The sequence below is a fragment of the Notolepis coatsorum genome (genome assembly GCF_963971535.1).
Source record: "Notolepis coatsorum genome assembly, chromosome: 4".
NCBI lineage: Eukaryota > Metazoa > Chordata > Actinopteri > Aulopiformes > Paralepididae > Notolepis > Notolepis coatsorum.
The window spans coordinates 143,001,985-143,015,774 of NC_140168.1; the positions used below are offsets into that span (position 1 = coordinate 143,001,985).

At 43.7% G+C, this 13,790-nt stretch overlaps 1 protein-coding gene across 1 annotated transcript in view; it reads left to right on the plus strand.

Annotated features, from left to right (window-relative positions):
• The window catches only part of polr2a (RNA polymerase II subunit A), an 87,311-nt gene that overhangs the window by 12,981 nt on the left and 60,540 nt on the right, over positions 1-13,790 (plus strand). Inside the window, exons 9-11 of the mRNA XM_084312994.1 lie at positions 2,482-2,606; positions 9,367-9,577; positions 12,228-12,437. Of these exons, the coding sequence (XP_084169120.1) occupies positions 2,482-2,606; positions 9,367-9,577; positions 12,228-12,437 (546 nt within the window). The remainder of the gene's footprint in view (positions 1-2,481; positions 2,607-9,366; positions 9,578-12,227; positions 12,438-13,790) is intronic.

A 13,790-nucleotide genomic window follows, 5' to 3' on the forward strand; every position in this document is an offset into this window, starting at 1 on the left:
AATTGACACGAGCAATGAGCTAACGGTAGCTTCTAACCAAGGTATCCATTAGGATTATGCTAAGCTAACTAGCGATCTCTGCTAACCCTGGAAAACGGTCAAAGCGGACTCCACAAGACTAGTTCCATTCGTGAGGAAAGGGGGTGGGTTATATTGACAACGCTTGACAACAGAAGTTTAAACATAACTTCATATTTATTGGTTATTCATTTCTGTATATCATTCAATTTCGATCTCCGTGTGTCTCCATCTCCATCTCTTCCTGTTTACATTCGAGTGTGACGTCATCACCTACGGCAGCTTAGACGATCAAAACGCGAACCTAGAACAAAACCCGGAGGGGGGGGGCTGGCTCTCTTGTTCGTTCTCGCCCCCCCCCCCCCCCCCCTCTCTCTCTCGCTCTCTCTCTACATTCAATGATTTAAAGTAGGCAAATGTTACACACAGTATAAATACTAACTGGATAGTTGATGATATAAACATTTAATTTCATTATCTGAAATATTCTAATCATTAAGTCTGTGTGATTATTATTTTCTCACAGTAGTGTGTGTGTGTGTATATATATATATATATATATATATATATATATATATATATATATATATATATATATATATATATATGTGTGTGTTTGGCTAAAGTGGATAGAAAACACAGTACTGTGTAAAAGGCACCCAAGAGTTTTTATATAAATAGTCTTAGATGTAAATAATTTTTTTTATTAGTGTGTCAGTAGACTACTCTTAGTACATTTTCATTAAATTATTTTTTAAAGCATCTTCATGGTTTAATAATGCAAACATATGTTGCAGGGACTTATTATAATCATCATATTGGCGTGACTGTATGCATCAAAGGGTTAAATCAAGCATTTTTAAGTGCTTTAGAGGAAATGTCAAAATATCGCGATATCATTTAGAGGCCATATCGCCCAGCCCTACTATAATGGTAAAATAGTTATTAAAAAATTTGCCCCTAAAAAATATTCTTTGCCCCTAAATTTCTCATTTAGGGGCAAGTGTGCCCCTAGTGAAAAAGCTTAGCGTACAGCCCTGAATAGACAGTTCCGGGGGCCAAGTTTCATGCATTTGGCTGGAGCTCTGGTCTTTTCAACACGCCTCAGCACTGTGTCCCTTGTTGTGTTAATACATCTGAGTCATAAAGGGAGCGGCTGGGTAGCGTATAGGTCGGGTATGAGTCCTGGTCGTTGCAAACAGTGGCTCTTACTGGTCTGCAGACTGACAATAGGGCAGCATGTGGTAGTCTACACCCTCCCCAGACCAACAATAGGGCAGCATGTGGTAGTCTACACCCTCCCCAGACCAACAGTAGGGCAGCATGTGGTAGTCTACACCCTCCCCAGACCGACAGTAGGGCAACATGTGGTAGTCTACTCTACACCCTCCCCAGACTGACAGTAGGGCAGCATGTGGTAGTCTACACCCTCCCCAGATTGACAGTAGGGCAGCATGTGGTAGTCTACACCCTCCCCAGACCGACAGTAGGGCAGCATGTGGTAGTCTACACCCTCCCCAGACCGACAGTAGGGCAACATGTGGTAGTCTACACCCTCCCCAGACTGACAGTAGGGCTACATGTGGTAGTCTACACCCTCCCCAGACTGACAGTAGGGCTACATGTGGTAGTCTACACCCTCCCCAGACTGACAGTAGGGCAGCATGTGGTAGTCTACACCCTCCCCAGACCGACAGTAGGGCAGCATGTGGTAGTCTACACCCTCCCCAGACCGACAGTAGGGCAACATGTGGTAGTCTACACCCTCCCCAGACTGACAGTAGGGCTACATGTGGTAGTCTACACCCTCCCCAGACTGACAGTAGGGCTACATGTGGTAGTCTACACCCTCCCCAGACTGACAGTAGGGCAACATGTGATGGTCTACACCCTCCCCAGACGGACAGTAGGGCAACATGTGATGGTCTACACCCTCCCCAGACTGACAGTAGGGCAACATGTGATGGTCTACACCCTCCCCAGACTGACAGTAGGGCAACATGTGGTAGTCTACACCCTCCCCAGACTGACAGTAGGGCAACATGTGATGGTCTACACCCTCCCCAGACTGACAGTAGGGCAACATGTGATGGTCTACACCCTCCCCAGACTGACAGTAGGGCAACATGTGATAGTCTACACCCTCCCCAGACCGACTGTAGGGCAATGCATGCAATGACCAGGAAGGGAATTGGCATAACAACTCAATTGGGATAAAAAAAAAAAAAAATAATAATAATAAAATATTAAATAAAAAAACTGTATAAGGTTTGTGCACTTGGCCTCGGACATTAATATACGCTGCGCGTAGCGCCAGACTTATCAACTGAATAGGGGTGGAGGGCTACCACCAGGAATATCCTTCATTTGCATATCTATAATGCTTTTATTATGAATATAGCTCAAAATACATTTCTGAAATGGTGTCTTTAAGTGAAAATATTGTTTTTCTTCTATTTCTAGGTGGAAAGACACATGTGCGATGGAGACATTATTATTTTCAACCGACAGCCCACGCTACATAAGATGTCCATGATGGGGCACAGGGTTCGCATCCTGCCCTGGTCCACCTTCCGACTAAACCTCAGGTACGACCGTCAACGCCGGTCTCTCTTTCTGCAAGTCTGCCAGTCAGACGGCAGCTTTCTTACAACCACACACAGTGTGACAAATGTACTGTGTACTTTGAAGACGGAATTGTAATTTGACGTCAAACCCCTTCTCAAATAGCACATATAAAGTTATACTACATACTGTTTTACCTGAAGAAACATGCTCTTCAAATATTGTGGTCATAGCACATGGGGGAGGGGGGGGGGGGTACAGGTATGGTCAGGGTAATAGTAGAAAGACAGATATAGATATATAGGCAATACAATTAGATCTGAATATAAACAATATAATTGACTCTGAATTAAAAGATTTTTTGAAAAATCTTCTCTGGTGTCTAGCTTTGGGAGAGAGTAGCTCATGTTCACAAATATTGACTGAACTCCATGGGAATAGCGTATAGTTTTTTTTTTTTTTGTGGTGTTCCCCTTTTAACCGGTAAGATGTTAAATATAAAATTGACGCTTCCAGTTGACGTATCAGTGTGCCAAGAGTTGGACTTTCATGTAACGTTAGCCAAGGTCAAGGAGCGGTCGCTACTTTCCCTTGATATACGTCATATATTGTATACTCGACTATTGTAGAGGTGACCATTATTAGCCATCTTGACTAACACCAAGAGAAATTAATACACTTTTATGAAATAAAACCATAGACGTTCATGGAGGAGAAAAGAAAAAGGCAGATACTTTCATGCAGCGGAGACCATACGTTTAATGTCTGAGGCTATTGTTTAGAATTGATCTAAAAAGATTAGGTGCTGCCAGATTCAGCTCAGTGATTGATTGATTGGTTAGGCCTACATCGCTGGAAAAAGAATCTCCAGTCTGGGAAAATTGAGAGGCTAAAAGGTCTAACCGGTCACTCAGTCATTTGGGGATGTGAGAGTGGTATCCATGTGGAGATTTAACCGGTTTCACTTTTAACCACGCTTTAAAATGTGACAGTTTCATAGCCGTGAGCACTTTTAGAAGCTACAGCAACTGGGGTCATCTAGTATGTCAACATCCTAATTATTGGCTAATCTTCGCTGTCACGTGACATTGCACTTTAACACTTTGACTGCCACTCACGGCTAATCTCGGGTTTACGATAGTTACGTTGAAAGCCACTCTCGGATTTTTTTTTCTTTTTTAGCGATCTGAAATCATATTGCATCACGCGGCAAGCCTACCCTAGCCTACCCAAGGGCCGCCGGCGATCAGATGTGAAAAAAGCGCCCCCTATCGTCTCCCAGATGGTAAATGGTAAATGGAATGGACTCAATGAAAATGGATGGGGGGAAAAAATATTCCAGTCCACATTTTCCAGTCCACTGATGCAGCCGGGGTTACCAGAGTTCATTCTGGATCCTCTGAGCCCCGCTGATCATGAGTTCTACTGTATACACGTTGGATCCATACACGTATCGATTTTTTCGAATGGTGATCAGGACGGGCAGATTAGACACACAGCCATAATTTAAAACATAGATTAGGCGATATTAACTCTTTCCGTGCCACTCACGAGATTTCTCGTGTTTTTTTATAGGTGGTTGAAAGCCACTCACGAGATTTCTCTGATTTTTTTTTTTTTTTTTTTTTTTTTAGTGATCTGAAAAATTATTGCATCACCCGAGCCTACCCGAGTATAGCCGAGCGGCGCCGGCGATCACTGTGGAAAAAAGCGCCCCCTGTCTCCCAGATGACATAAGTGATTTTGGAATGGACTCAATGAAAATGAATGGGGAAAAAAATCCGGTACTCCACATTTTCCAGTCCACTGATCCAGCCGGGGTTACCACAGTTCATTCTGGAACCTCAGATCCCCGCTGATCATGGAGTTCTACAGTATCGCGTTGGATCCATACACGTATCGATTTTTTCGAATGGTGATCAGGAATTGAAATATACCAGTTGGATACCATCTGATGTCAGGTAAGGACTCTATGTTATCAGTGTTAGGATAATCAGAGTAAGTTTGATGAAGATATAGGCTGTTTTGTGAAATGTCTTCTTTCGGTTTCACTGTAAAAGTCCGAGAGGAAATCAACGAGGCGATTATCCGTGCGCGGCCGTAATGTGCTGGCGTGCACGTATAATATTGATCATCTAGCGTTTATTTGAAAACGATTCATAAAAAGGCAGACGAATATCAACGTTGTGGAATATTCCACTAAAAGACGATTTTCATAGAATGCTCCAGAATGAGCTGTTTTTTATATCAAAACGGGGGCTTTTCTAACTGCTCTGAAACGGAAACGACGCGATAAAAAAACAATCTGCCTTGACAGCACTGACTGGAAAATAGTCTTTGATAATGCGATGGGCAGATTAGACACATAGCCATAATTTAAAACATAGATTAGGCGATATTAACGTTAACATTGGCGCCGATGGTGGCATTCAAGCACTAAGTTGTGCGCCCCCTGGTGGCACTGAAAGTGTTAAGCATGTGCTCCAGTCATATTGTTGTGTTCCAGTCAAGTTGGTTAACAACAGAGAGCAGACGGAAGTGTTAAAGAGGAACTACAGCCACTTTCAGAATACATGCATTATTCCTCTTATTGATCTAAGACTATTTAAAATAATATTATGAAAATGAACAACTCTACCAAATCCAAACTAGAGTCGGTCATATTGTTGTGTTCCAGTCAGGGTTTCCGTTAGAAAATATTGGTGCCGGTCTCCGTGTCCTGCAAGATTTCAATCTCCTGGACAAATGGGAGAAATTCCGGTCAGAGTTTATTGAGCTTAAAAACAGGCAGGCTATATAAAGAATGACATCCTCAAGGCATGTAGATTTATAATATTTTAACGTAAAACTAGGCTACTTTTGCGTATACATTATATTCCAAATAAAATAAGTCCCGTCGATAGACTCGCATGCTGCTGCTGACTTCCGTCTGTGGGCAGTCGGCCCGACATTAAACAGCAGTCTGTTATAATCACATTTTTATGAGCTAACGAATTCCGTTATATTGGACATTTGTATTAATTATATCAAGCTGAACTGAGAAATTTGGCACTACTGACTAGAGAGAGAGAGACGGCAACATTATCGCGTGGGGTTCACTGAATACTAAATGTTGCGTGATTTGCCGAATCCAATGACTATCTCCGCCTCCCAACGAAGCGATACGCTAATCCAGCTGCAGCTCCTGCCCACCATTCTGATCAGCAAACCACAGGTCGCGCTGCAGCAGCTGTCACACCCCAAATTAATCTCGACATCGCTTCACCAATACTCGTATCAGAACACTACACACATATCATAATGTTCACAGCAAACTGTAGTTGATCACCAGGTATGTTTTATTAACGTAGGTTGAATAATTCATATAAGAAAAACGATAGGGAAATCTCTCTTACCTTTCTCCACTGGTTAAAAATGCCAGGAACTGGTGATACTTGCTGTGCGCATGAACATAATCCCTTGGACATGAACTGACGGTACGTTTTTATTGATGTATCATTGGGATCCCCCTCCGAAATTGGTCAACACGTCACCACGCATTTTGGCCGGAGCTTTAAAAAAAAAGTGTTGATAGAATTTGACGTTCTGAGCGCGGTGGACACCTTACGTCTGTGTTTATAATGAATGAATGGTAAAACGGATTATATTGAAACATAGTGCGAGTACTCACAACAACTATTCACACAATTTAAAACAGCCCATATTTATTTTGTCATACACAATGTTTGTATCTATTGGTTTATCTAATGAAGACCGTTGTGCTTAGAGGGAATTCTTTTCACAGGACATTATGACCGGAGAGATTTAAATATGGCGGACTTCAACAGATTTTCCCGGTAAAAAAACGGTAATTATCGGACAACGGAAACCCTGGTTCCAGTCAAGTTGGTTTCAGCTGTCCTGACTGGTGGGAAGTCTGTTCCACCATTACTTCTCTGGTTTCTGGCTTTGGGAGAGAGTAGCTCATGTTCCCATATATTGACTGAACTTCGGTCCATGGAAATAACGTATACATTTTATTTTTGAGTGGTGTTCCCCTTTAAACCGGTAAGATGTTAAATATAAAATTGGCGCTTCCAGTCGACGTACCAGTGTGTCAAGAGTTGGACTTTCATGAAATGTTAGCCAAGGTCAAGGAGCAGTCGCTACTTTCCCTTTTTAAAAGCTTGTGGAAATTAATCAAAACAATGTAAAAGTATTCCACCCATAAGATAAGATATTCCACCTATATGATAAGATCCCCTTGGAGAAATTTGGGCTTCATAGCAGGAGGGGGGATGGGAGGTACAGTTATGTTTAGGGATGCCCCCCGGACCCCGGTTTTAAACGGGAACCGGTACTATATTAGAAAATACCGGAGTATTTATAAGCTCCGACGTCCTCGGTACTGCTATCGATACTCTAGAGAAATTATTATTATTATTATTATTATTATTATTATTATTATTATTATTTAAAAGTTGCAAACGATCTATCCTCTCTGTCTCTGCACGAGAAGCGAGCCACAGCGAGTCATTATTACACACACTCCTCGCGAGTCGCTCGCTAGTAGTGCTACATACGGGTACTCCTTAATGAAAGTTCTCCGTGCTGAAGCGCACTGCACACAGACACAGACAGCTCTGAGTCTGCATGCACTGTGACTCGTGATGGCGGATAGAGCGAAGCGTTCTAAAGAAAGTATGGATATACAACGCACGTTGCCACAAGTGCAACAAAACATTTGCCAGTAAGGGTGGCAATACGAGCAATTTATCAAAACATCTGTTGGCAAAACATGATATTAGTGTGCAGAAATGCGCGTATTCGACTGCCTTGCGCGCAGTGTTCCATCTGCATCCACGTCCACTGCCGCCGGTAAGCCAAGATACGGAGTTTCCTAGGCTAATAACGAATTATTACAAATAGGCTAATAAACAAAATAATTGTTTAGCTACAAATACTACAATCTAAACTTTTTATAGATCGTCAAGCTGAGGCGTCAGCCACCAATGTGTCCCAGGCCAGTGAGCCCAGGGCCACCACACATCTTCCCTCTACCTCCCTCCACCACCCAAAGTCCTTTCACCCTAGCAGCTAGAGGAAGGATGACAGAGGATAGGGTGAACGAGTGTCACAGTTCTGTTAGCCTTTTGCATTTGTTGTTTATTATAAAAAGTCTATAATTCAGAGTCAGACACATTTAAAACATTGTTGCTGCTGTTGCTGAAGAAATTATATTCATTTATTATATTTATTTATAAAGTTATATAAAAGAACATTGCTGCTGCTGTTGCTGAAGAAATTATATTTATTTATAATACTTATTTATAAAGTTGTATTTATAAATAATAAAGCAATGTTGATTCTGTTCTTAATTAATTGTCTTTTTTTCTTGCAAAAAAAGAACCAAAAAGAACCGATAAGAGTATCGATAAAGTACCGAACCGTTAAGCAGTATCGATAAGAGTAGTAGTATCGATAAAATCCTAACGATACCCATCCCTAGTTATGTTCAAGGTAATGGTAGAAAGACATAAATATAGGCAATACAATTTTATCTGAATATAAAAATATGAGCGAGAACTGGGATAATATCATATATAGCTTAAAACATTTAAATAAAAATGTGTCCTGCTCAACTGGAACAAACAAAGACCTCCAACATTTGACCTCTTTTAAAAAGATGAATTATATTATAGGTTACAATTAATATAGGCAATAAAGAATTTAAATCTGAATATATATATACTATTGAGTAAAAGTAAACCGTATACACAAGGTACCCTAACTGACATGATATACGTCATACGCTGTAGTCTGCAGTTTTTTTTTATTATCTACCTTTTCTCCCATTTTTTCAATTTTTCTCTCATCCCAATTTCGTATCGTCCAATTCTACCCTCCCCTGTCTCGAACGTTGTTAGGCCATGCCTCCCACAAGCCGGCTGCAATGTGGACTAAGCCTTGCATCACGTGTCCCCTCCGGTACTCGAGGAAGCAGCAGTCGCATCTTTTCACCTGCACAGCGCGAGCTCTCAGCGTCGGGGGGTCTTCCTGATTCTGATGCGCAGGCACACCAACCGACCTGTAGGAGTCGCTGTCCACAACGTCCGATCCCCACCCATCAGCTTCCCACCCCCTAATAACGACCAGCCAAGCTGATAGCAATGCGGAGAGCTGGGCTCGAACCCAGCGTCTCCTGCATTGGTGGTGAGCGCCTTGCCCACTGCACCACCTAGCCGCCCTAGTCTGTGCAGGTTTAAGGTGCTCCCATGGTCGAGCGGACTGGACTCTGCGAGGTCCGCATGGACTCTTTGAGCTTTCATAGTCGAGCGTACGTCCGCGTCTACATGTCTCGCGCCAGTTTACACAATTTTTCCCACGCTGTTCAACTTCTGTCATGTCATGTTATCTCCGTTTCCAATATTTCGATAATAAAACTGGCAGTTTTACACACTTCATTTAGAAAGCCATTTTCTTTTGAGAGTGAAAAAGCGAGTGGTCAGAGTAAAATGCAGATCGGTGTCACATTAAATGCAGGTCGATGTCAACCAAAACGCAGAGCAGCGTTTTGTGTGACACCAAGTGAGCGGCGCGGACATCCGCGCATTAGAAAATTGGAGCTTCGTACTTGGAGTCCGCTTTGGGTCTGCTTTTGAGTCCGCTTTGGGTCCGCTCCGTGTACGGTCCGCTTGACTATGGGAGCACCTTTAGGTGGTACGAGTCAGACACACAAGAACAGATGTATAATTATTACGTCTATCTATAATAACACCCATGCCTTCCTCTCCTCTCTTCCAGTGTGACCACCCCATACAACGCCGACTTTGACGGGGACGAGATGAACCTCCACCTGCCCCAGTCCCTGGAGACGAGAGCGGAGATCCAGGAGCTGGCCATGGTGCCCCGTATGATTGTCACGCCCCAGTCCAACAGGCCCGTCATGGGTATCGTGCAGGACACCCTCACCGCCGTGCGCAAGTTCACCAAAAGGGACGTCTTCTTAGATAGGGTACGTTTGTCTGTGTGACGCGACGGTTGTGATTGGGAGGATGGTGGAAAAGAGGGCGCGGCTTGAGATGGGTTGACTGTTGTTGATTTGCCATCTGCGACAATACACGATTGATTTCCTTCTTTCTAAACCAACCAACTGCATCACCAAAAGGGACGTCTTCTTAGATAGGGTACGTTTGTCTGTGTGACGCGACGGTTGTGATTGGGAGGATGGTGGAAAAGAGGGCGCGGCTTGAGATGGGTTGACTGTTGTTGATTTGCCATCTGCGACAATACACGATTGATTTCCTTCTTTCTAAACCAACCAACTGCATACATTTACATTTACATTTAGTCATTTAGCTGACGCTTTTATCCAAAGCGACGGAAACACGCATAACCACCACTCAGCCCTGTTCCTTTTCCTCCTGTCCATCTCTGTGGCTTAGACAGACACACACATCACCACCACTCAGCCCTGTTGCCCTTCCTCCTGTCCATCTGTGTGGCTCGATGAGACATTTTCATTTAAGTTCCATGTGGATTTTCTCGCTTCCAAGCTGTGGCAGAAAATTGGCGTCCTGTACAGAAATAAATCCAGCTTTCCAGTGATTAATATAGACTAGGGGATTGTTGAAGCTGTTTTCTTATCAATCATGGACTATGGTGATGTGATTTATAGACATGCTGCAGCTTCAACTCTTACACCGCTCGACTCGGTCCATCATTCTGCCCTCGGATGTATTACTGGTGACGGACATGATACCCACCACTGTGTCCTTTATGAAAAGGTTGGGTGGCCTTCTCTGGTTGAAAGGCACAACTATCATTGGTATTTGTTTATTTTTAAAGTCCTTATTGTAAACTTCCGTCTTACATCACAAGACTCTTGGAATGGAATCTTTGAACCTATTCTACACGTTCAAATGGCTGGTGGGTTCTTCGGGTTCCTCCAGTTTGCTCTGAACTAGGAAAAACAGCCTTTTTCCGTTTGATGCTTCCAACACCTGGAAGCGTCTATACTTCCCACAAGCAAGTTGTCCTTCCGCGTTGCTCTGATTGGCCACTGACGTTTCCGGTCATGTGACATGTGCGCCAATCGCATGACGAGCAGTGTCTTAGCCCATTTCCGAACAGCCTGCAAACGACCTAACGCCTAGTTTATCACTGGTTAAGCTTAGGCGACTCTTTCGCAGTTGGTTAAGGTTAGAGTTTGGAATCAGGGCTGGCGTTCTATTGCCATGCTCTAAGACAAACTCTAACCTTAACCAACTTCGAAAGAGCGCCTAAGCTTAACCGTCCAAAGAACTCGCCGTCACACGATTGGGTGCACATGTCACATGACCAGAAACGTCAGTGGCCAATCACATCGCGCAAAAGGACAACTTGCTTGCGGGAAGTATAGAGGCTACAGCCATATGAAATCCGTTTTATTATTTTCCAAATTCCATTTTATTTTTTCCCAAATTCTGTTTTTTCCGTTTTAATATTTCAGAATTCTGTATTTTGCTTTTTATGCTCATTTTACGATCAGAAATAGTGTCTAATAAGTGGGAATGAATAAATGTCCACAATTGAATATGATATAACAGTCCATTTAATGTTTTTAAGTGCTGCAACTCAGAAATACAGTTCAATTTTACACAATACTTTTCAAATAATATTGTGACAAAATAAAAATACACATTTCAAGTGTAAACAATAGATACAGCTAGCTACTACTGCCATTATCACAATGACAATGTCAGTAGCCGAGCTGTGATGAAATATAGTAATGCATAATTTAGGCACCTTTAGTTTAGTTTATTTCGATTATAAAGGACAGTGTATAATGACAATCGTTTGCATTAAACAAATGGATGAGTGCACCAGATTTAGCAAGAAGCTATCATTTCCATCTATAGTCCTATGTACTGTAACGTTTCATAGTTATTTAAGTTTATTTAGATTATAAAGGACAGTGTATAATGACAATCGTTTGCATTAAACAAATGGATGGGTGCACTAGATTTAGCAAGAAGCTATCATGTCCTAACGTTATAGCTATTTAATCACAATAGTGTCGCAAGTTTTTTTGTGGCTCCAGTCCAAGGAACGTTGACAGAATTTGCAAAACACCTTATCACCGGAGTCATAAAAGTCATTAGGATACTGCTCTGCTCTGAATTGAGGGCTTATTGGGGAATTTCTTAGCTTCTTGACGATGTTAACACCGAAACAGCGAGACGCTTGGAGACTGCTGTGTTGTGTGTAACTCGCTCTAGCGTCCGCCTCCCCGGTCGCGTGTGCACCAATCGTCAAAACGGAATTTCAGTCCAGATTAGGCCAAATTCTGCAATATTCCACGTTTTGCAGTTGATTCCATTTTTATTGGTTAATTCCGCAATTCCGTCCGCGATTCCGTGAACGCGGATTTCATATGGCTCTAATAGAGGCCACCTGGAATGTCCTCCGACTGGCTGAATGCTCTTCCTTCTCTCGCTGCATTTAAAAGTATGATCTCCGACCACTGTGTCGTAACTCAACCAATCTTAGCTGACTATTGTTTATTCTTATTTATTATGCCTATATATGTATGAAATTGATGATAAACGTATGTCTTGTTGTCGCTCGTCGTCGCTGTAATTTTAAATAAAGGTTTGAAAGTAAACGCATGTCCCCCCCCACAGGGCGAGGTGATGAACCTGCTGATGTTCCTGTCCACGTGGGACGGGAAGATGCCCCAGCCGGCCATCCTGAAGCCCCGCCCCTTTTGGACGGGCAAGCAGATCTTCAGCCTCATCATCCCGGGCCACATCAACGTCATCCGCACCCACAGCACCCACCCGGACGAGGAGGACAGCGGGCCGTACAAGCACATCTCCCCCGGGGACACCAAGGTACCACAGACCGGCTCGGTGCCGCTAGGCTTCCTACTCGTGTGGTTTGTACAGACTGTACTGGATAACGAGGCGGAAAGTCATCCCTTCGTTCACCCACTTAACTGAGGATTAGTGTGCTCAACGTATCAAATCAAATGTATTTGTAAGGCCCGACAACACACATTAATGTCCCCATGGGCCGGACACGTCTTCTTTACACAAGTCAAGAAGAAACATCACAATAAATCAAGAACAAAACAAAAACACAAGGAAATCCAAAATAAAATGTCAAATAAATAAATGCAACACTCCCAGACGTACTTCACACGAAGGTAAGGAAAAACTCACTAAAAACCTAGCAATAGGAAAAAAGCAGCACAGCCAATGTGGAGGGGAGAAACCTTAGAAGTGCTGTTCAAAGACGGTCGGGTGGCGTAGCGGAGATTGCGCTCGTCACCAATGCAAGAGGCTGCGGTCTCGACTCCCGGAGTCAGCATTGCTTGAGGCTTGGGCTGATCGTCATACTAACTTGTTTGGCTGGGTTAGGGTGAGGGCAAGTCGTGGGTGGTAATCTGGCGTTGTGGACAGGTCTGGGCGCCTGCTCAGCGAAAGGCAGGAAATGGTGGGGGCAGCGTGACCTCCCACGCGTTACACTTCACCAATGAGTCCTCGCTGCCAGGTGAGAAGAGAGCTCTGCTCTGAATTGAGGGCTTATTGGGGAATTTCTTAGCTTCTTGACGATGTTAACACCGAAGCAGCGAGACGCTTGGAGACTGCTGTGTTGTGTGTAACTCGCTCTAGCGTCCGCCTCCCCGGTCGCGTGTGCACCAATCGAGTGTGTGTCGGAGGAAGCGTGCGGATGACTTCAGGGTTCCCTTGTACCGACCAGTAGGAGAACATGCGCACAACAAACAGGTAGGGGAGGGGGGGGAATTGGCACAAACGACTAAATTGGGACGGGGAGAAAAACAGAAAAATCTGAGAAAGAGAGGATTAAAAAATAAAAGAAAAAAAATACGTGCCTTTCAAGTGGGGGGGGGGGGATCTCCCTTCTTAGATGTCGGTGATAGTAGTGTTGCTATAAAACAGGCGAAACAGTTGGTAAGCATGTACATATACGTGTAATGAAACGCAAATAAGTACAGAACATGTATCTATGGGCCCTTTCTCACTCACCGTTCAGGGTTGAATCAGACCCGGCTCGCATCAGAAAAGGGTGTGTCTGTCTGAGTGAGAACGCTGTCCCCCGTCCCCGCCCCCCGCTGATTCGTCCCTGGGGGCGCTGAACCTGGGCCGGTGAAATAGGTGGTCTCGGGTGCGCACTAGTGGGAGCGGGGGGCGTGACACACACAACGTCGCATGTGGAGCCTC